The sequence below is a fragment of the Rhinatrema bivittatum genome, chromosome 7 (assembly GCF_901001135.1).
Source record: "Rhinatrema bivittatum chromosome 7, aRhiBiv1.1, whole genome shotgun sequence".
Classification (NCBI taxonomy): domain Eukaryota; kingdom Metazoa; phylum Chordata; class Amphibia; order Gymnophiona; family Rhinatrematidae; genus Rhinatrema; species Rhinatrema bivittatum.
In genome coordinates, this window is record NC_042621.1 from 86739794 (window position 1) to 86763445 (window position 23652).

The 23652-nt window shown below is 47.1% G+C and overlaps 1 protein-coding gene across 3 annotated transcripts in view; it reads left to right on the forward strand.

The window, feature by feature from the left end:
• PIEZO1 (piezo type mechanosensitive ion channel component 1) overlaps positions 1-23652 on the forward strand; it is a 203736-nt gene that overhangs the window by 132260 nt on the left and 47824 nt on the right. For 2 of the 3 annotated variants that reach the window (XM_029608624.1, XM_029608625.1), the window contains 10 exons: positions 5267-5371; positions 6152-6305; positions 6551-6794; positions 7008-7104; positions 7746-7914; positions 8704-8793; positions 9591-9673; positions 15436-15507; positions 16969-17069; positions 20600-20711. In XM_029608624.1, the coding sequence (XP_029464484.1) occupies positions 5267-5371; positions 6152-6305; positions 6551-6794; positions 7008-7104; positions 7746-7914; positions 8704-8793; positions 9591-9673; positions 15436-15507; positions 16969-17069; positions 20600-20711 (1227 nt within the window). The remainder of the gene's footprint in view (positions 1-5266; positions 5372-6151; positions 6306-6550; positions 6795-7007; positions 7105-7745; positions 7915-8703; positions 8794-9590; positions 9674-15435; positions 15508-16968; positions 17070-20599; positions 20712-23652) is intronic. The other variant, XM_029608626.1, reaches the window with a different exon arrangement.

Below are 23652 nucleotides of genomic sequence, written 5' to 3' on the forward strand. Positions count from 1 at the left end.
TAACTTCATCCAGCTCCTTTTTCAAAGAAGGGAGTTCTGAACAAATGAGGCAAGCCCTGAGTTTCCAGACGATTTCCCTCAGAATAAAGGCTCCACAATAGTTACATTGGATAGTCCTCATTTTGGTAAATTTATTTGATGGATAACACCTAAGCAAATACCAATTTACTAATTTACCTTGTTGCCAATTATGTATTTAGGAAGACTATATCAGAAAAACAAACCTAGGGGTGGGAGTTAACCCTTGGTCAAGGTTGTTCTCAGGACTCTGTAATCTGAAATTGAGTTTGAAAAGACCCTCCCCCTGATTGGTTTACTAAGTTAAACTTTTACTTAGCTGGACACAAGAAGCTTTAGTGCTTCCTGCCTCCTCGCTGAGCATAGCCCACAATGGATCTGATTGACCCCTGCTGGCTCTGTGAGTCAGCAGCCCCCAAGCTAGGTAGAGCAGGATTCTTTCTGGAATTTTTTTGTCCTTTGCTTTAAATGAACTCTCAGCCAATTTATGCCCCAATATTAATATCTAAACAGAGATTATTAGTGACAGCTAAATCCAAATAAAGAGAGAGATTCTATCTAATTTAAAGCTAGATTGTTTTTTTTCTTTCTCTTGAATCTTAAAGAAACCCAACAGCAAATTAATATACAATATCAAGAAAGAGATTATAATGAAAGTACAGACAGCAATATATTATTCAGGAGATAGGCTGGCGTCTATCTCAATTTTACTAAAGATGGGCCCAGATTATGACGGACCATTGGGTCCTGGAAATAAGGGACGCCAATGCTCTTGAATTTCTTCAAATTCCTCCAGATGCATTTTGGTCTCTCCTTGCAACTCTCTACAGAAGAGAGTGACTGTGGAGACTATAGTAAGGAGGCTGTTGGATTTGAAGTTCGTAATTCCTGTTTTCAGATCGCAAGAAAATATGGGGCACTGTTCTATTTATTTTGTCATTCCTAAGAAAGAAGAGGTGTCCTTTTCGGCCTATCCTGGATCTGAAGGGAGTCTATCAACATTTATGGGTGACTCACTTCTATTGAAACTGTACAGATGGAATTTCTCATGTCTCTTGATCTGATGGAGGCCTGTTTACATATTACCATTCTTCATGAACATTGTTTCCAATGTCTCGCTGTTCTGGGACGTCAATTTCAGGCCCTGCCCTTCGGACTGGCTCTGCACCCAGAACCTTCGCCAAGATCATGGTGGTGGTAGCAGCATCTCTGCGCAAGGAGAGCATTCTATTCTATCGGAACAACTAGTTGATTTTGGCCAAAAGTGCAGAAGAAATTCACTTGGGATCTTGCAAGGTGATCGTCTTGCTTCAGGAGCTAGGCTGGTGGTGAACTTAGCCAAGAGTAGTTTGCAGCCATCTCAGATGCTACTGTATTTTGGCATGCAATTTGATACCGAGCAGGGCAGAGTGTTTCTGCTGGAGAGTCGCATTCAGAAATTAGTTTCTCAAATTCAGTCCTTGAAACGGAATATTCTCCAGATGGTAAAGGCTTATCTGCAGGTCCTGGTGCTGATGACAGCCACATTGGACATAGTTCCCTGGGCAAAGGCTCACCTGCAGCCTCTTCAGTGGAATCTGCAGTCTCAGGAGTACACAGTGAGACTCCACTTGCCATTCGAGGTGAGCGCCCAGTTGCAGTGGTGGTTACAAGCAGATCATCTCAGAAAAGGGGTTCCCTTGGAGAAACCGGACTAGTTAGTATATGTGACAGATGCGATCCTTCTGGGTTGCGGGGCTCACTGTCAAGAGTTGGTGGCACAAGGTCAATGGAATACTGAGGAGCAGCAGTTGGACCATCAATTGATGGGAAGCGTGTGCAGTCAGACTGGCATGCTTGTGGTTCACAGAGTGGCTGGAAGCTCGAGCCTTAAAGATAACGTCAGACAATGCTACAATAGTGTTCTGCATTAAGCAAGGACAAACCAGAAGCCAACAGGTGTCGATGAAGGTAGATACATGTTGTAGGCAGAACAGCATCTTCAGGACATATCCGCCTCACACATTGCCAACTTCCTCAGTAGACAGGTCTTGAACTTAGGAGAGTGGGAATTGGCAAACGAGGCCTTTCAACTAATAGTGACACTTTGGGGTCAGCCATACCTGGATTTGATGGCAAGCGCCATGAAAGTACAAATGTTTTCCAGTCACAAAATGTATCCAAGAATGCTGGTAATCGATTCTCTAGTTCAGGTCTGGCCACAGAGCAGGATTTTATATGCCTTCCCACCATGGCCAATGATAGGCAGGGTGATTTGGAAGATTGCAAGTCAGACCAAACTGTTCTTCTGGTGGCTCCAGATTGGCCCTGGAGGCTCTGTTATGCCGATCTTCAGAGGTTATTGGTGGACTGTTCTCTCAGACTGCCACTCAGGAAGGATCTGTTGCATCAGGGGCCAATACTGCATGACAATCCGGGTCTGTTTTGTCTTACAGTTTGGCCCTTGAGAGAGCTTGGTTGCTGAAGTGTGGTTATTTGTCTGCAGTGAATTCCATTTTGCTCTGGGCCAGGAGGTTTTCTACATTTGGTTAATTAAAAACTCTCCGATAGTAAAACCACTGGCTCTAGACCTGGATAATTTCCAAATTTCTCCCTCAAATCAAGTATGGGATCTAGGTATCCAACTTGACGAGAACCTTACAATGAAAAAGCATATCAATAAATGAGTTACTTCAGATTACGCCAAGTTGAAACCTTTATTAGCAATCAAAGACTTTCGTATTGTCTTACAAACCCTAATTTTTTCAAACCTAGACTACTGTAACTCATTATTACTCTGTCTTCCAGCTTGGCTATTAAAACCATTACAATTATTACAAAATGTCTCAGCAAGACTTTTGTTAGGAACTAGAGAATTTGATCACATTATACTCTCGCTGATCTCTCTGCACTGGCTGCCAGTACAAGCCTGAATACATTATAAGGTATTAACATTAATATTCAAAATCATGAATTCCAGTAACACTGGTATGATAGGGGTGACAATACAACCATGCACAACTCAGCAAACACTAAGATCTCAAAATAAAAGGACTATTGACTGTTCCTACAATACGGAGAACACATCTGACACAAGTAAGAGATCGTGTGTTTCCATAGCAGGTTCAAAGTTATGGAACTCCCTACCTGAGATGCTATGGTTAATACCAGACAGAAATTTAAATGTGAGCTAAAATGAATGTAGAAAGAAACAATAACAAGAAGGTCAAAAGATACTAACCGAAGCACGAAGAGAATGAAAGAATCAATACAACGTAATGACTAACATGTGAAATCCCTTTTATTATTCTATTTTATTTTGTTTTAATTTTCTTTACCCCTTGATCATGTCTTAAACCTTGAGTCAAATGTATCTGAGCAATTCGTTTGATAGATGTTAATACATATTTATGAAAACTACCTCCATTACCCGTCTTTGCTATGAATGTTACTTTTGTAAACTGTTATGATCTTTTACATGGAATGAAGGTATTTAAATGTCTAAATAAAATAAATAAATTAAATGCATCCCTAGCTTATGTTAGGGTTTGGATAGTGTTTGAGAGTTGATGTGAGGAGCGAGGTTCTCACCCTCTTAAAGTTGAAATTCCGTTGATATTGGAATTTTTGCAGGAAGGTTTGGTTAAAGGCTTGGCCTTAAACACTCTGAAGGTGCAGGTAGCTATAGGGAGTAGGTCAATAGTAGACCCTTGTCTTCCCATCCAGATGTGCCCAGATTCTTGAAGGGAGTCTAGCATCTACGTCCTCCCTTGTGGCTACCGGTGCCTCTTTTGGACCTTAATTGGTCTTGCATTTTTTGGCAGGTCCTACGTTTTGGCCATCATGAGGTCTCTTTGCGGGTGCTCATCTTGAAAATGTTTTTTCTGGTGGAAATCTGTTTGGCACGGTGAGTCTCTGAATTGCAAGCTCTTTCTTGTCATGAGCTGTTTCTACTAATGACTCTGGGGGTGGTACAGCTTAGGACTGTATCTTCCTTTTTGCCAAGAGTGGTTTCAGAGTTTCATTTGAATCTGTCTGTCTCCCTGCCTGTGCTGGACAGGGATAGAGATGAGCGTGATTATCATCTGTTGCATGCCTTGGATATCAAGCGGTATTTGAAGATTACTCGCGCCTTCAGGAAGTCTGATTGACTGTTTGTGCTCCTTAGCAAAGGTAAACAAGATGAACTGGCAATGCAGGCAACTATAGCCTGTTGGCGAAAGAAGTCATCACGATTTTCTATTTGGATGCAGATGTTCCATTACTTAGACGGGTCAGGGCGCATTCCACTAGAGCTGAGGTGGTTTAGTGGGCGGAGCTTCGGTTGTCTCCTGTCGAGATTTGCCAAGCAGTGGTGTGGTCCTCCTTACACACTTTCTCCAAGCATCGCCTCTTGGACATTAGGAGGATGCGGCTTTCGTGCGTGCGGTGTTGATGGGACCTCTGGCAGCTTCCTGCCATTTTTGGGAGAAGCTTTGGTACATCCCATTGGTGTGGATTGACTTGCCCGAGTGCAGAGGAAAGAGAAATTACTACTTACCTGATAATTTCCTTTCATCTAAGGAAAGCAGGCCAATCCACAAGCCACTCTGAGCTGCCTGCCTACTTTTAGTTCATCCTTTATATGCGGACGATGAAGAGTGTTATTTCTATTAATTCGTTTGAAGGACTGGTAAGTGACATAACCAGCCCCTGAGATTAGTTGATGTTTTTGCTGAGCTCAGTGTTTCCCAGTTGGTTGGAAGCCCAAGTGGTTAATTGTTAAGTCATGTTCAAGTATAATCAGTTTGTCCACAGTTTTTGGCTTTTCTAGAGATACTGGCAGGCTGATATTAGGGCAGGGCTATAGGACAGTGACGTCAGCAAGTCGGCTTTACTCCATCTCAATCTGCTGATAGAGGTGCCTAACCCACTGGTGTGGATTGACCTGCCTTCCTTAGAGGAAAGGAAATGATCAGGTAAGTAGTGAATTCTCTGTGGCTAGCGAGAAAAGGCAAAGCCCTAATTAGATTGACTCTTCGTAATGCTTTCACTGTTCCAAGACAGGAAGCGCGCAGACCCTGACATAGAAGGGGATGAGATTTTTGGGTTGTGGAAGCTGAGACTCCTGGGTCAAGCTCAGGCCAGTCCACAGCTTCTTTGGATTTTATTTTGCCTGACGTGTGCTGCCCTGTGACAGAGTATTTACGTGTGGTACAGACTTGGAACTGGTGTGAGCAGCTGTGAAAGACACTGTAACCCTGGTAAGATGTTTTTTTTTATCCTATAGAGTACCCTTGGAGATGGAGCCATTTCATCCCCATTAACTCGGCGCTGATCAAGTGGATGTATCTGCCAGATTTCTATGTGCCTCCCAACTCAACAAATCTTATCGGTAACTGCTGAGTATAGAATGAAAGAATCAATCTTGATTTCCTGCTTTCCTCATGAATCACGAAGCAGGTAACAATACCTGCTACAGAGAGGAGGAGGGGGCTGGGTTAGACCAGGCTTCACCCTCTTACTGCAACTCTGTGTAAGTGGGTCTCACTCCGATTCCTCCATCTCCAGGGAGAGAAGGAATGGGGGTGGTGGAGAGCGAGCTCGGGATAGGGCGGAGAGATTCTCCTCACTTCCAGACCTTTTTCCTCTTCTCTCTTCCTCCATGTTGCCCTTCTCTTCCCTGATAACTTGCCTTTTGCGTCTCCACTTTCGAAGCTTGCATCAGAACCAGTGTGGGGAACACTGGATTGGCTCTGAAGATCACAGTGAAAAAGACACAACAAAATGTGTCTCTGAGTTTCATGTGATGACGTTTGCGACCATGGACCGAGCACGCTGTGCACTGGTTTCCATACAGAGATTAGGAATGCAGAGATGTGAGCCGTTATTCCTGACCATGCAGGTTTATTATTGTTATGTTATGGAGGGGGGATCTGTATTTCAAAGTGCATTTAAAGTGAAGACCCTGGTTCGAGGTGGCTTGTCCAGCTGTGGCATGGATTTGCGGTAATTGCAGACGCGCCATTGAAAGCAGTGGAGCATCCATGGCTGCTCCCCGTGGCTCTCATTTAACAGAGATGCTATGGCTAGTGATTGTTCCCTAGGCTTTGATGCTGCTGTGGCCACCTGGTGCTTCTGCTGCTCACAAGTTGCTGTTTCCTGCCTGTATTAGCTGACTTCCTGCTGCTGCTCTGTGCCGCCCAGCAATGGAAAGTCTTCACAGATGAGAAGAAGGAGGAATGGTACACAACAGCAGGGGAGAACACTGATGACCTGGAGCAGCTGACCAACCAGCCAAATCCTGTGCCCAACTTTGTCAACTGCAGGTGAGTGAATGCCAGTCTAATCCTGTGCCCAGCTTCGTCAACTGCAAGTAGACAAGTGCCAGCCTGGCCCCGTGATCAATGACGGAATCTGCACGTGGCCGATTGCCAGTCTGACTCTTTGCCCAGTGCCAGAATCCGTGGGTGGGTGAATGCCTCGCCTAGTGGCAGTGGTGTGGAGGGCTTTGTTTCTTGAAGCAGGCACTGTGCTCTGACTGTCTGAGCTGTGGCTTTTGCATTCTCTACAGATCGTACCTGGATATGCTGAAGGTGGCTGTGTTCCGCTACCTCTTCTGGTTTGTCCTGGTAGTCGTCTTTGTCACTGGTGCCACCAGAATCAGCATCTTCGGCCTCGGGTACCTGCTGGCTTGTTTTTATTTGCTGCTTGCTGGCACGAGCATGCTGCAGAAGCCGGTGCCGGTACGGCTTGCCCTGTGGGACTGCCTGATCCTGTACAACGTCACGGTCATCATCTCCAAAAACATGCTAGCGGTGAGTGCCTTGCCCCTGGCCAGTCCTGGCTGTCACATCAGTAGCTAGGGCTAAGTAAAAGTAGTGATGGGGTCTGATGGGAATGACACGGAACTAGGAGGGATGTAATCCTGGAGACAGGATGCTGCCTTCAGAGGCAGAGCTGACTTTCTGCAGGAAAAGGAATCTGTCGAGTCAGAACTGATCTTGGTGTGTTGTCTGCTTTGGCCACAGCTCCTATCCTGTGTGTTCGTGCAGTCCATGCAGAGTAATTTCTGCTGGGTCATCCAACTCTTCAGTCTCGTCTGTACAGTCAAGGGTTACTACAACCGTGAGTATGAACAGTGAGGACCTGCTAGCCAGTTTACCCCAGGATACCTTCCGGGGAGGGCCTGCACTGTCTGCCTCCTCCAGTGCACCATCCAGGCAGGGCCAATGCTGTCCCCTTTACCCCGTCGCACCTTCTAGGGAGGGAGGGCCGGTGCTGTCTTTATCACTGCATAATTTCTAAGGGGGGGGGGGGGTGGAGGTCTGCACTGTCTACCTACCCTGGGGCACCTTCCAGGACAGCCCAGCTGCCCTCCTTGTGTGCACCTTTCAAGGACGGCTCATGTTATCCGCTTATCGATGAATCTTTCCGCCTCACTATTGGCTCCATCAGCCTCTTTTGTGGGGTTGTATTGTGCAGATTGTAATGAATATAGAACACTTACATAATGAGTAATAAACTCAGGGACGAGAAGTCACCTGAGGCGAGAGAGGAAGGTCAGGGGAAAGCAGGCGGACAGGATGGAGATGGAGAATCGAGGACGTGTTTTGAAGAAGAGATGCAGGCAGTGCCTGACTGATAATAGAGAGGGGGGAGGCTGAGGGGACCCAGCGGCAAGTGGGAACTTGCTCCAGTTGAGGTAGCGCTGACAGCGTGAAAGCCCTGTTTAGTAAAGTTTTCTTTCTGATTTTGTTCTCCCCCAGCCAGGGACCTGGACAAGGACAAGGACTGCCTGCTGCCTGTTGAGGAGGCAGGGATTATCTGGGACAGCATCTGCTTCTTCTTTCTCCTGATGCAGCGCAGAGTCTTCCTCAGCTACTACTCCCTGCACGTCACGGCAGACCTGCGGGCGACCGCCTTGCAAGCCTCCAGGTCCGAGGCTTGACGCTAGTGGGTCTGGGGTAGCCCGAGCAGCTGCAGGCGTGTCTGGGGGGTATCGCTGTATGAGATTTGTTTCCTGTGCAGCGGTGGTTCCGGCACTGAATCCTGCACATCTGGCAGAGAACTTTCCCAATTACCCTCTGCCTGCCTGGATCACCTTATGAAAGCAATTGCCCTCCCCCCCCCCCCCCCCCGGGGCTGGTTGATGTCTTTCTTTACCCAAACTAGCCATGTTCTGTGCAGTAGTGGAGAGATTGGGTCTTCTATGCCTAGAAATGGAGGCACTCCCAGGCGCACTTAGTTCAGAGGCGATGACAACACACACAGTTAGAGATTTTTCAAAAACATGCATTGTGTGTTGTGTTTTTTTTTTGGCCTGAAAAAGTATCCTCGGATTAAAAACAGGTGCAGATCTCTGCAGGTAGTTTTGCCAAGAGCAGTAATCAAAATAAAAGTACATGCATGTGTTTGCTTTGATTATTGTTGTGAATAGAAACTACCCGTGGAGTTTGTACCAATGGCGGCCACTTTGATTACCCCCGTAATGCATCCAGTACCGTGGTCTGTTACGTTCAAGGATCCAGCTTAGGGAGACAGAGTCAGACCTTACTGGGTCAAACTTCCCTGCAAGGGAAATACAGCGCCTGTCGCTGTGTGCCGGACCATCCCTCTGTAAGAAACAGAGACATCCCTTGCAAGAAAGAATTGGCTTCTGAAGCCGATAAAAGGTCCGTGTTGAAAAGGAATGTTTGTGCTCATTCATTTGATTTTTCTCCACAGAGGTTTTGAGCTGGTCAGAGCCAGCATTTTGAAACACATGAGCTCTTATCAGGAGACCCAGAAGAAGTCCCTGGCCCAGCTAAAGAGACAGTAAGTGACGCTGCCACAGAGATAGGCAGTCCCCGGCACAGCCAAAGAGCGTTGTTCCATAAGAACATGACGTTTAGCAGCGGTGATTGTTGGATTATCCTAGTGCTTGCCATCTAGAGGACAATTGTCAAAGACATTTGCATGTGCAAATCTGCCCCATGTTGTATTCTGGCATGATGGAGGTGCTTAGGTACAGGAGTATTCATACAAGCTCTTTCAGTGCATGACTGCTTTGGGGGAGGGGCAGGAAGAACATCATTTTCTTAATTATTATATCTTAACTACAGTAACCTGAACAGAAGCGCAGGGAGAAAATAGAACTTGCTGGAGATCACATGGTGACAGATGGTCTTGAGTACTAGGACTCCTCCTGACTCCCAGTCCCATTTTATAATTAGAACTGCCTTCTCCTTGTTATGCAGTGTAAGAGAAGAAGCTGCAGGCTAGATAACAAATTGGGGAAGGTGATCAAATGGTGGTGATCTCTCGCTGACAAAAGTCCTTCGTGCTTCTGCTAAGGATGGATCTTTTCACAAGTGCAGTGTGTTACCACCTAGCAAAGTGGTGATCTTAATTGACAAGTGCTTGGTGCTGGATCAGAGCATGCAGGAAGTGTTCTGCATGGCATCCCAGCACTGGAGGAGGGAGAGCTGAGGGCCAGGGGGGCACCTATCGTGCATGATTGACATAAGCCACTCTTAATAGATTGATTCCCAGTGATCTTCAGGGAAGGTGGGAGATAGGGAGAGGCCATGTGAGTCGTAGGAAATTCACATAATACTTTCTGTGCTGTACAGGATGGAGCGGATCCGAGCGAAACAGCAGAAATACCACCAGGGAAGGCCCAGTGCAGGCAAGGACTCTGAGCAAGATGGGGAAGGTGAGAATGGAAACAGCAACACAACACAAATGCCGTCTGCACTCTGACATGAAACGTCTGCCCCTGCGCTCAGACTATCCCACCTCAAGGATGCGTTTCTCGTGACTGGCGAGTTATGAACATTGAGAACTGGGTGTAATGGGGAGCTATGAGATCTGAGACCCTGGGTGTAATGGGGAGCTATGAGATCTGAGACCCTGGGTGTAATGGGGAGCTATGAGATCGGAGACCCTGGGTGTAATGGGGAGCTCTGAGCACGGAGACCTGGGTGTAATGGGGAGCTCTGAGCATTGAGACCTGGGTGTAATGGGGAGCTCTGAGATCGGAGACCCTGGGTGTAATGGGGAGCTATGAGCACGGAGACCTGGGTGTAATGGGGAGCTCTGAGATCGGAGACCTGGGTGTAATGGGGAGCTCTGAGATCGGAGACCTGGGTATAATGGGGAGCTCTGAGCACTGAGACCTGGGTGTAATGGGGAGCTCTGAGCATTGAGACCAGGGTGTAATGGGGAGCTATGAGCACGGAGACCTGGGTGTAATGGGGAGCTCTGAGCATTGAGACCTGGGTGTAATGGGGAGCTCTGAGCACTGAGACCTGGGTGTAATGGGGAGCTCTGAGCATTGAGACCTGGGTGTAATGGGGAGCTCTGAGCGTTGAGACCTGGGTGTAATGGGGAGCTCTGAGATCGGAGACCCTGGGTGTAATGGGGAGCTATGAGCACGGAGACCTGGGTGTAATGGGGAGCTCTGAGATCGGAGACCTGGGTGTAATGGGGAGCTCTGAGCATTGAGACCTGGGTGTAATGGGGAGCTCTGAGCACTGAGACCTGGGTGTAATGGGGAGCTCTGAGCATTGAGACCTGGGTGTAATGGGGAGCTCTGAGCATTGAGACCTGGGTGTAATGGGGAGCTCTGAGCGTTGAGACCTGGGTGTAATGGGGAGCTATGAGCGTTGAGGCCTGGGTGTAATGGGGAGCTCTGAGATCGGAGACCTGGGTATAATGGGGAGCTATGAGCATTGAGACCTGGGTGTAATGGGGAGCTCTGAGCATTGAGATCTGGGTGTAATGCATTGAGACCTGGGTGTAATGGGGAGCTCTGAGCATTGAGACCTGGGTGTAATGGGGAGCTATGAGCATTGAGACCTGGGTGTAATGGGGAGCTCTGAGCATTGAGACCTGGGTGTAATGGGGAGCTCTGAGCATTGAGACCTGGGTGTAATGGGGAGCTATGAGCATTGAGACCTGGGTGTAATGCATTGAGACCTGGGTGTAATGGGGAGCTCTAAGCATTGAGACCTGGGTGTAATGGGGAGCTCTGAGCACGGAGACCCTGGGTGTAATGGGGAGCTTTGAGCATTGAGACCTGGGTGTAATGGGGAGCTTTGAGCATTGAGACCTGGCTGTAATGGGGAGCTCTGAGCACGGAGACCTGGCTGTAATGGGGAGCTCTGAGCATTGAGACCTGGGTGTAATGGGGAGCTCTGAGCATTGAGACCTGGGTGTAATGGGGAGCTATGAGCACGGAGACCTGGCTGTAATGGGGAGCTCTGAGCATTGAGACCTGGGTATAATGGGGAGCTCTGAGCATTGAGACCTGGGTGTAATGGGAAGCTCTGAGCATTGAGATCTGGGTGTAATGGGGAGCTATGAGCACTGAGACCTGGCTGTAATGGGGAGCTCTGAGCATTGAGACCTGGGTGTAATGGGGAGCTCTGAGCATTGAGACCTGGTTGTAATGCATTGTGACCTGGGTGTAATGGGGAGCTATGAGATCGGAGACCCTGGGTGTAATGGGGAGCTCTGAGCATTGAGACCTGGGTGTAATGGGGAGCTATGAGCACGGAGACCTGGGTGTAATGGGGAGCTATGAGCATTGAGACCTGGCTGTAATGGGGAGCTCTGAGCATTGAGACCTGGGTGTAATGGGGAGCTCTGAGCATTGAGACCTGGGTGTAATGCATTGAGACCTGGGTGTAATCGGGAGCTCTGAGCATTGAGATCTGGGTGTAATGCATTGAGACCTGGGTGTAATGGGGAGCTATGAGCACTGAGACCTGGCTGTAATGGGGAGCTCTGAGCATTGAGACCTGGGTGTAATGCATTGAGACCTGGGTGTAATGGGGAGCTCTGAGCATTGAGACATGGGTGTAATGCATTGAGACCTGGGTGTAATGGGGAGCTCTGAGCATTGAGACATGGGTGTAATGCATTGAGACCTGGGTGTAATGGGGAGCTCTGAGCATTGAGACATGGGTGTAATGCATTATGACCTGGTTGTAATGGGGAGGCTGGGGCTATTGTGAATGATGTCTGGACCTTTATGATGGACGTTTTAATTAATTTATTTAAAAATATATAATCTGCACAATCTACAATGCCAGGTGGGTCACAAAATAACATGCATGATGTAAATAAACACAAACTCAACATAAAAGAATCAAATTACTCCAAACATATAGAATAATAGAGCTTGATCACAAATAACTTGCATGTGGAGCAGAGGAAGTTAACTCAATACAATACAATTACATCAGCTCACTGAATGCCTGCTCAAATAAAATAACTTCCAGAACTGCACTGCGGAGGACTCTGCTTTCAAATTCTCCGGCAAGCAGTTCCACGATAGAGGAACCCCCCACCCCAACCAGTCTCTCCCTCGGTTCTGGAAGATTTGCTGCTCTAATCCTTTGGGACCTCCCGAAGGTTCTGATCAAATCATCACAAAGCTCGAACTGGTGTATAAGCTTTTATGGACCGAATTAAGACGATTAGGTAACCAATCATTAACAACCTTATACACCAAGCATCAGACTTTTAAATGTAATGCACCAACAAACTGGCCACCAGTGAAGCTTGAACACTACTGGAGCCAAGTGGTCGCAAAGAAGCCTCGCTGCCATATTCTAAATGATCTGGAGGAGTGAGGGAAGCCTGTATGCAAAGCATTACAGGAGTCCAAAGTTGGGATGACTAGCACATGCATACAGACTTTTATGTCAGATAAAAAAAAAAAAGTTGACAAAATATACGCAATTTTACAAAATGATTTCCTTACAACATCTCTTAAGGGCGACCATACAAGGAAGGAAGGAAGGAGCATAAAACCTAAGTCGGGTACCTGATGAGAGACGGGAATATCAAACCCTTCAAAATGAATTACCCAACCTAGCTAAGTAGAAAATCTGTTTTCTTCACGTTCAATGCCAACCTATAGTTTGTCATGCAGTCATGAATGGCAGGAGGAGAGCTAGACACCTTCACTAACGCTTCTGCCATGCTTGCAGCCTGTAACCAACATCCAGAATCGAAAGCAACTGGCAAACCGGAAGCTTACAAATGTTAAATAAAGTAGCAGACAGAGCAAAGCCTTGAGCTGCCCAGGCTGCATGGGGAAGATGAAGACCACTCACCAGCCATTACTACTTTCTGAGACTGATTGGAAAGAAAAGAAGCAAACTAATCCAGGGCTATGGGAGAAATACCTGAATTCCTCAGATAGTATGACGTAAAGTGAGGAAAGCTGAGGAGATATCTGGTGAGATTAGCAGAAACATGGCCCATTATAAAAACTCGTCTACAACAGTCAATAGGTTCCAGTATTATGGAGTGGAGGCTGGAAAACCAGGGTTCAGATCCCACTGCCACTCCCTGTGATCCTCCAGTGCCTCAGCTACAAACGTAGGGAAGGACCTACAGTCCCTGATTGTAATCTGCTTTGAAGTGCTGAAAAGCAGAATATAAATAAATAAGGAAAAAAAATATGACCCAAGTGAAAACTGAACTGAAAATTATCTAAGAACTTTTATTCCTCAATGAACAGATGCAACTGATTAAGAACAAGTTTCTCCAACACTTGCATAAGAAAAGGTAGGGAGGAAATGAGCTAAAAATTGCAGAAATCAATTGGATCTTCAAAGCATCAGGGATTTGTCCATTAGATAAAGGAAAATTCACAAACCTAGCGATCGCATTCTTCATATCATTGCTAGAACATTGATGTAATGGTCAGAAGGTCACATCCACAATGGCAATGATCTCATTCAAGGTAACTTCCTCAAAACCATTCCAGCTCTGGGCCTTATTGGTTCCCATCTGTCCCTCCACTATAACATTATTGGGAAATTGAAAAGAATTAACCACAACCTTATTTTAAAATGTTGGGCCATGGCCTCACAGCTATAAGGTTGTGCACTAAAAACATTACAAGGCACACGTCGATGAGCAGAGCACATGAAACAAGTCATGTGGTCTTATTTACTGTGTTATGAATATGTGCAAAGACAAACTCTTTAACTTATCAGCCAACAATAAGTTGAAGAAACACACACTGGTAAGTATTAAAATCCAGTAGAAGAATGGGATTTATGCCGCTGTCGCTCACAGGGCCTCAGCGTTTGTTTTTCTGTAACTAGTTCTTGGAAAACCAAGGGGATCTATGAGATCTTGCATGACAACGAGAAGACAGAGGGGCTAGCATATTTAGATGAAGATTGCCAACTAGTAACATCGTATCAATATCGACAAAGCCTGATTAGACTCACTCGCAAGTTTTGGGATCCAAATCTCGTACATTAACTCATAGATGGTTTCTTAATAACCAAAGGGCAGTCTTAACTTGTTTGATAATAACAGAAAACCTAAAAAAAAAAAAAAGATTAAAAAAAATGATCAGACCAAGGCACCTGAGACATCACAAAACTTGCATTCTTTTAAAAAGGCCAGTTGGCCCTCAAGAATACCAGATTTAAGGTGCGGCCATGTTTGTGAGTGGGCTCCCAGCCCAATGTGGCCACCTTCTTAGAATAAAAGAACGACTTTCAAACAGTGGAGTCCTATCAACATGCAAGTTAAAATCACCTAACACCAAAACATTTTTAGAATTGGCATTCGTGGCTTATAAAACATCAGTCGATGAAGAATTCAAAAAACAAATACTTCAACAGAGGGAAGACATCACTCATGCTTACAATTTAGAAGCAGTATCCACCAGCAAATAAAGCAATAATTAACAGGCCAGCCCCTCATTGAGAGAGACGGTTACAGTCTGTATGGCTTCAATATTAGAAAACCATGTTTTGGTTAAACAGGATAAATCTGGTTTCTTATCTGTTAACAATCTGAGAACGCAGGTGGCTGTTTCCTTATAGACCGGCCATTAGTCAAAATCACTTCAGGGGAGGAGTTGTAGTCCTAAATCCACAGCTTTCACTTGAAGTCTTCCTTAAGACTCTAAGAGGACGAATTAAAGGCTTCTTTATACCAGCTAGAATTCCCCCCTAGCGGCCATAGCCAGAACAAACGGAATTTGCATCTTAAAACGACGCAATATGTACACACTGTGCTCGCCCATGCGGTAACCTAAGCGCCCAACAGTCAGCACTTGGTGAGACAAAAGAGAGAGCCATCCGAATGAAAAGGGATACACAAAGGAGCCACCCTCTTTATTGTGCTTCTTTGTGCGCGTGGCAAGGGTACGTGCAGTTCTGGTGCGCAGCGCCTCCGGCGTCGGCCCACGGATCCTAAAACTGGTACCACCACCACCGCACCCCCCCCCCCCCCAGGTGTCATGGGGGAGAGGGGTAAGCTGATGTTAGCAAACAGGAGAGGTTGGTGAGTCAAAAGGCGCACGGTGCTCACTCTGTGTTGGAGACCATTTATTTTGATTGGTGTGACATGGACAAGGGAGTGTGTATTCTGTCATTGGTGTGTTTTATGATGGCTGAAGGTGTTACACAGGTGTACCCGTGTCCTGTTCCACAGAGCAAAGTGGCAAGGAGGAGACTTCTCAGCAGAAAACCATATGGTGGCGTCCTTGGTTAAACCATGCTTCAGGTATTCCTCCTAAGCACAAAATGGTACAGCAGCATGGCGTGTATTAACCCAGGGGCTTCTATCCATTGCTAACACAGGAGACTTACCATCCCATTAGTAACCAACAGAGGTTATCCATCCATCCATCGCTAATATGGAGAACATCCCATCCCATGAAGCCAGCAGAACATGGGGAGCTCTCCATCCCATCGGTTACCACTGGAGGTCATAGATTCACCCACCTCTAACATACAGCACTCCCCGCCCCTTCAATAGCTGCCAGTGGTTAGGCATCCAGCCTCTGCTAATTTTGAGTCTTCCATTCCAGTGATAACCGTTACAGCAGGGATGGCCAACTTGGATCCTCAAGTTACCCACAAACAGGCCTGATTTTCAGGCTATGCAAACCTCTCTCATACGTATTCAATGTGGATATCCTTAGTACCAGCCCTGCCTGTGGCTCTTGAGGACTGGAATTGACCACCCATGCATTAGAAGTTATGCATGGACCAATACAAAAAGGGGTTGAATTAACACACGTTTGAAACTTGTGAACCGTAGTGCCAGTTGTCAAGGTTTCAGCAACCTTTACCTCATGCATAACCTCTGAGGGTTATAAATTCCCTCCATGACTAACATAGTTAGCCTTCCATCCACCCATAATTACACGTGGTGAAGAATTTACTAACAAAGCTTTCAATTTCATATTCATCTTGTCTTAGCTTGGTTGGAAGTTTCTACTCCTGCTTTCTCAGTGGCTGTCTCTGTTTTAAGGTCATTGTGGAGTCCTCTCCGTTAACCAAAGGGCCCGTTACCCACAAGAGGCTGTTTTCTTGGACGGAGACCTAGGACCTGGTTTCTGTCTCTAACAACTTTCTTTTTCTGGGTGGCCATCTGGGCTTAGAGGAAGTTCTACCCATTAGTGGTGTGGGAGTCGCTCCCAGGCTGGCATGGACTGTAAATACAAGTGAGAAGTCGGGCTCCACGTTTCATTCTGTTTATGACACTGTCCGAGAGCAGAATGTAGAGCCGCATTTTGGGAGAAACCTGCAGTGCCCTTCTCCTGCCACTAAAGGCTTCCTCCTTTTCCCTCTGTCCCAGTCACTGAACGGTGGCATAACTGGTGCTCGTGTGGAAGGGAGGCACGAGTTGTAAATGGGCAGCGCACTGGGATCTGGTGTGACAGGCACGGGGCTTCTAAATGTACCCAGAGTGTTGTCATTGTCCTGGGCATATTCCTCACCCCCTTCCCATGGGCTGTGGTTTACTGGGTTAAATATTGACTAGCATATTTCATGTTGCCCTGTCTGCTAACACTAATCGTTTTCATTAAAAAAAAAAAAAAAATAGGAACGTTTTTTGATTTATGCAGGCAGAAGTGTCTGTGCCATGCACCCATCCTCTCTATTTCTTGGCCCAGTGCGGCAGACCATGAATTCTGTAACACCCGAATCCTATCCTTTTATCCCCGGCTCCTCCTAGTGCTGCATTCAGGCGAGTATTACTTGTTCGAATCGGACAGCGAGGAAGAGGAGGAGAGTACGCTGGAGGAGCAGAAACCAGCCCCACAGAGTGCATTCCAGGTAATGGGAGAGAATTAGCAGTAGCGCCGTGGCATGGATGGCAATGAACGACCCTCCGACCTCTTCCACAGAGAACAGTCACAACCCCAGTAACCATAAATTCAGGGGGTTGGGGGGGGGGCAGAGTATTACTGAAAAGCAGGAAATCATTTGCAAGCAGTTAAACGTTTTAGTTTACTGTAAAGCCTTTGAACCCCTAGGAGCAGCCATGGAGTGGCAACTGATTGGTTCATGCATGTGTGATGTTTGTGGCATCATAGCCGATATGATGTCATAAACAACATCACACATGACTGACTGCTATCCCTCTGTGTGAATTAGATTCCACCCTTCAGACAGTTCAAAGCAGATTACATTCAGGCACTGTAGGTATTTACTTGTCCCCAGAGAGCTCACAATCTGTACCCAGGCCTTAATTTGTGTGGGGGGAATGGCCTGGAACGCAGTTCCACCAGATATACAGGCAAAAAAAAAAAATACAGTGCACCGTTTAGCACGCAGTTGGTCGCACGTCTATTATTCCTTATACTGTAAGAGGCGTGTCAAAAACACACGGTCCAACCCCCCCCCCCCCCCCCCCCCCCCCGAAAACAATTAGCGCTCATCACATGCAAATGCATATTAATGAGGCTATTAGTTAGTCACCCGGGATACTGAAAATAAAATGTGCGGCCAAGCCAAGGGCAGGCGTTAGTTTCTGATCAACCCAGAAAAGTGTACAGAAAAGCAGAAAAATACTGCTTTTCTGTACACCCTCCGACTTAATATCCTAGCGATATTGTAACCGTCTCTTTTTAGTCAGTAAGGAGGTCCAGACAACTGATCCGTAAAGATAGACTTTTATTGCCAGCAAGATGCAGCTAAGACAAAGGCTCAGTACAACTGCATGCCACGCCCCCTTAGGAGCAAACTTTTATGCACTTTACAACTCTTATCTTTCACACATGCGTTCTGGTTTTTGCTGAATATTACGTTGGCGGAACCAAAAATTTACATTAAAAAAAAAAAATCTGCCCGCTGGTCAGCAGGTTATAAAAACTGATATCCTGCACATACTGGCTGTGACAATGCTCAATTTTACCGGCGTCTGTTTTCCTAACCCGTGGCTGTCAGTGGGTTTGGAAACGGACGCCGGTAAAATTGAGCGTCGGTTGTCGGAACTCACTTGACACCCACCTCTACACTAATAAGGAGGCGCTAGGGATGCGCTATTGTCCCTATCGCCTCCTTATTAGCGCGACCCCCTCGTTTAAATAAAGAATCGCACGCCCAGGGGAGTTGGCTGTGTGCGTGTTTGGGAGAGCGGGCGTTCAACACGGAGCGCCCGCTCTCCCGCGATTCTTACAGTATTGGCTTGTTAAAGAGGCAGAGCAGCATGAGTGTTCTGCTCCATCCCCTCCTATCCAGGCAGCTTACAGGAAGAGGAGGGGAGGGGATTAGCCTGGAGCAGACAGAGCAGAGAAGAGCCACTCTGCTCCCTAAACCGGGCCCTTCCCTCCTGTGCTGTAGGGAACAGGAGGGGAAGGGGCAACACTGAAGCAGACACTCCAGGCTAAAGAACAAGAGAGGTTGGATTAGCACAAGTTTGAAACTTTTATGAGCAGCAGTGCCAATCATCAAGGCTTCAGTCCTGGCCCTGATGATTAGCACAACAGCTTACAAATATCAGACCTATGTTATTCAACCTCTTTTTGTATTACCCAGGGCTTAATTTCTGGCAGGACAACCCAGAATGGCCTTCTGCCTCCTTTTTTTCGGTACTCAAGGAGGCAGAACAGAGCTGGTAGCCTTGTTCCCTCTAAGCTGTGCATGTATGCATGCGCACACAGGTTGTGAACCCTGCGCACACGGCAAAACACGGCACGCACAAGAAATTCCAATATTATTTGAATTGTACTGGCTCGTAGCACACAAATTTGAGCTCAGCTTTGTAAAAAGTTGCACAAAAGAAAATGTTTGCACGTGAAGCAGTGGAAATCATTTCTGACCTCCCAAGTCCCAGAGAGGAGTGTGTTGGAACTGCTTACCCTGAGATGGAAGCAGTCACATGGTCCTGATTTTTGTGCAGTTTACTGGCACAATTGAGGCCATGAGGGAGAATGGCCAAGCTGGACAAGGCAGGAGGAGAGAGCCTGTCAGCGTGTTTGCATATGTGTGTGAGTGTTTGAGAGAAGTCCCACCTGGCCCTGGCTCCCTTCCCTTCGCTCTCCTTCCTTTTTGTCTAGAAATTAAGCACTGTTTGTACCTGAGCAATGGAGGATGAAGTGACTTGGCCAAGGTGACGTGGTGGGACTTGAACCCTGGCTTCCCTGGTTCTCAGCCTCCTGCTCTAACCACTAGGCTGCTCCTTCCCTATACCTTGCCGCATACATGAGAGCCTTGAAGGAGCTGCTATAACCTATTGTTTTGCTAAGATATTTGTATTCCGTTTAATCCTGCAGACTTTTTGGTCCCGGATTATATGTTGTTCCTAATATATTTTACCCTACCTTGGGTGAACATCTGATTTTTAAAAGGCGAGTAATAAAATGCAAATAAATCTGGAGAATAGATCATTTATGACTCTTGCCAACGTGGTGGCTCCCAGAGGCTCAGTGAGGATAAGAAGTTCCCCAGATAAGCGCAGTACCATTGCTAATTGTTGTTCTTGCTGTATTTGTTCCTTGCTTTATGCACTTTTACAATTCAATAAGTTGCTGAGAGAGCACGGATTTGTTTTAATTGAAACCTGGTGTACTTAAAGCAATCATGGAAGTGATGTAGAATTGGAAATCGTTGTGCTGTATGTAAATGTTATGGATCTTCGTACACTGCGATGTGCATCAGTATTAAAAACTGGAAGAAAACGGCCGGAAATGCCTCATTAGCTGTTGAGGAGGAGAGTAGTTAGCACCTAGGTAGGGATGGCAGTTTTCAAAAGCCGATTATCTGGGTAGATGGGCCGCTTACCCCCTTTGCAGGTAGAAGTCACACGCATTGCTCCACAACGCGTGTGTTTTTATCCGCAGCTTCCAGGAGCAGATTTCTTCAGCGGCTCTTTCCTTGGCCAGTTCTCGAAGGGAAAGTTCTTTACCTTTGAGAATTGGTGCAAATTTTGTGGATAAAAGTGCTGACGGACTTTGCATCTGCCCATGTAGTTTTGAAAATTGCCTCAACACAGCTGGTTTTTGAACTTCTCAGCTGGTTTTTTTGCTTTGCTCTGTACCTGGCAATAGTTGTGGGGTTCAGAGCTGGAGAAATGCAGTTAAGCAGGATGTGAAATGCTGAGGACGTCTTCGAGCCTGGGCCATGTAACAATGCACACATCGTTACAGCCCGGGCCTGCAAAGAGAACAGATTCCCTGGTAACCACACTTTGCAAATTAACCTGCTTCTCAACCCAAATGTAGGGAAATATGCTTGATGAACATTCCTTGTGGATATCTCAAAAACCAGAGCTGCTTGCTCTTATCTTACAGTGACTCTGCCTTGCAACTCTCTCTCCAAGCAGGTAAATGGAGACCTTTTGTTCTGTTCTCTTTTGGGTCCAGATGGCATACCAGGCCTGGGTGACAAATGCAAAATCTGTGCTGAAAGCGAGACGCCAGCACCAGAGAGATCTGCAGAGAGCTGGACAGGATTCGAAAGAGCAAAAGACGACAGGTTGAGTTGATCACCCACTCCAATCCTAGCTTTCTCCACTTAACCAGGGTGGGCCCCAGCTGCTGGGTCATCAGCAAGGATGGCCCATTGAGAGTCCACAATTGAAGGGATGGTCTGCCCTATTACCAGTGGGCCTCCCCTCTTCTCATTATTAACGAGATTCTACCACTGAACATATGGTCTGTCCCATTCCGTCTCAGGAATAGACTGACCCCTTTATCTCTGTAAGGACCGAGCACACAGCATGTTGTGATTCGTTCTCCTGTACGTGCATCTCTGTTGTGGATACGAGGGTCTGCATCTCAGGGCTGTTAGGGTGTTCTGTCTGAGGAACTGCAGGGAAGTGATTCTGAGTGAAAGGATGCAAGTATTCTTTGAGGACAAGCAGGATGGTAGTCCTCACACATAGGTGACATCATCAGATGGATCCCTGATGCGGAAGCTTTATGTCGAAAGTTTTTAGAACTGAGCACACTGAGCATACCCAGCAAGCCCTATACCTCGCATCCATGCAAGTTCCCTCTCCAGTCTCTCTTTCCACGGAGCTGTAAGCCTCGCAATGTGAGTGAGCTCACTTTGGCTTTTTGGCCTTGTGGAAAACTTTGGGGTTTTTTGCACGTTTTTTTGTGTTTTTTCTCATTGTTCCATTGCCGAGTCCCTCTCGGTCCCCTCCTGTAGCATCTCCTAGTCAAGGTTTTCAGCAATTCAGGTAAGTTTCCTTTCGCAGTCAATTCCCATTGGCAGTGCATCAGTACCCACTGGCCATCGTCGTCCCACTGCCATCGCCTTTGGTTTGTGCTCCTTTTGTTTCATCCGCCATGGCCACATCCAGTTTTTGGAGAACCTTCCGATGCCAGAGGACCAGGTTCATCACAGATCCACTTGATAGGTGTCCTCTGCCTGGGGACATCGTATACCTCCAGAGTTGCCACTTATGCACCAAGATGACCCCAAAGGGATACCAGCTTCGACTCAGCAAGATGGAGAAGCTCTTTACGCCAAAGAACTCAAGAGTCATCAGCGGCATCAGCATCGAAGGACCAAGGAGCCACACCAATGGATACTGAGCCATCGACATCGGCAGGACTCCTCGAAGGGGGTGATGCTTCGGAGTCCTCCTGTGAAGGCTCCGAGGGTTTCACTTCAGAACCTTCTCCAGAAGAGCAAAGGAAGTCTCCACCTGAGGACTTAACCTCCGCAGGTTTTGTTATGACAGAAGAGGATGCCAGGCACACAATGATTGAGATCCTCCAGTTTGTGGAGCCTCGGTACATAAGATCCTTAAAGAGTTACTGCTGAGGATATGGGAACACCTCCTCACAGTGCATCCTGTTAATAAGAAGGCAGTTGGGATCTACCTCGTCAGGTTGCTGCCAGATTGGATAAGAGTCAGCTGCCCCACCAATCGTTGGTTAAACTGCCCTCAAAAGGACCATAGAGCGATGAACGCTCTTGGGATGAAGGTGTTTCAAGGCATCATGCTCATTGCCCACATGCTCATCGCTGCCTACAAGCTCTACATGAGCCAGTACTCGTGGAAAATCTGGAAGCAGGTGCAGGAGGTGGCCAAGCAGCTGCCTCAATAGCCGGATACCCTTCTGTCGCTGGTGCATAAGGGCCTGGAGTGCGTAAAACACTTAGGTCCGGGCAACCTATGAAGTTTGAGACTGCATTGAGAGTCTCTGTAGTGGGAATCAGCACCCGCAGAATGGTATGGCTGTGGGTCTCAGATATCTGACCAGAGGTACAGGAACAACTCACTAATATGCTGTGTACTGGAGAGAATCTTGTTGGAGATAGGGTGAGGGACACTGTGACCTAGCTTCGGGACCACCATGAAACCCTCCAACAACTCTCCACCAGTACTTTGGACCAGTCATCCTCTTCTGTGAGACCGGGTCTGAGGAAGTCTTTCTTTCACCAAAGGAAGTACTATACTCCACCCCCCTCACTCCCATGGCCATCCTAGGCAGCAGAGAACCCCCAAGCCCCAGCTGCTCCTCAGTCAACTCCGGGGACAGTGTTTTGATTGGGTCATAGGGATCATTCGCCAGTTGCCCATAGCTGGGACGATGGACCCTCCAGTCAGGGGAAGGCTGCGGTTCTTTGCGAACCAGTGGCCCAGTATAACCTCGGACCAGTGGGTTCTGTCTATCATCCGTCAGGGGTACCAATTGAAACTATTGGGTGCCCTGCCAAATTGCCCTCCATGCCCATTTTGAGGGTCGGTAGCTCATCAGGAGGTACTACTAGTGGAGCTCTCCTTCCTCTTAACTACCAGAATAGTCAAACCTGTATCTCTAGGGCAAAGAGGGCAGGGATTCTACTCCAGGTACTTTGTGATTCCAAAGAGAACAGAAGGACTCCATTCCCATCCTAGACCTAAGGGCCTTGAACAAGGTTCTAAGAAAAAAGTTCAAGAATTTTTCTCTAGGCACTTTGATCTCCCTTTGCGAAAATTACTAGCTATGCTCCCTCGACCTAAAGGATATGTAAACTCATATTGAGATCTTCCCCGGTCACAGGAAGTATCTCCCATTTGCCATGGGAAAGCAGCACTTCCAGTACTAGTGTTGCCGTTTGGGCTTGCATCGGCCCCACGGGTCTTCACAAAATGCCTGCCCATGGTGACAGTGCACCTCTGCAGGCTGGAAGTGCATGTTTTCCTGTATCTGGATAATTGGCTGGTCAAGAGCACATCTCAGGGAGGGGCCACCAGGTCCATGCGCTTGACATCCGGGTGTTGGAGTCACTAGGGTTTGTTCTGAAATACCAGAAGTCCCATCTCAGCCCGTCATTTCAATTGGTCTTCAAAGGAGCCCTGTTAGAAATGGCTCAGGCCAAGGCCTTCCTGCCTCACCAGAGGGCCGTCACCTTGATGACCATCATGGCAGAGACCCAACCGAACCAACAGGAGTCAGCCTGGCACATGTTGAGGTTG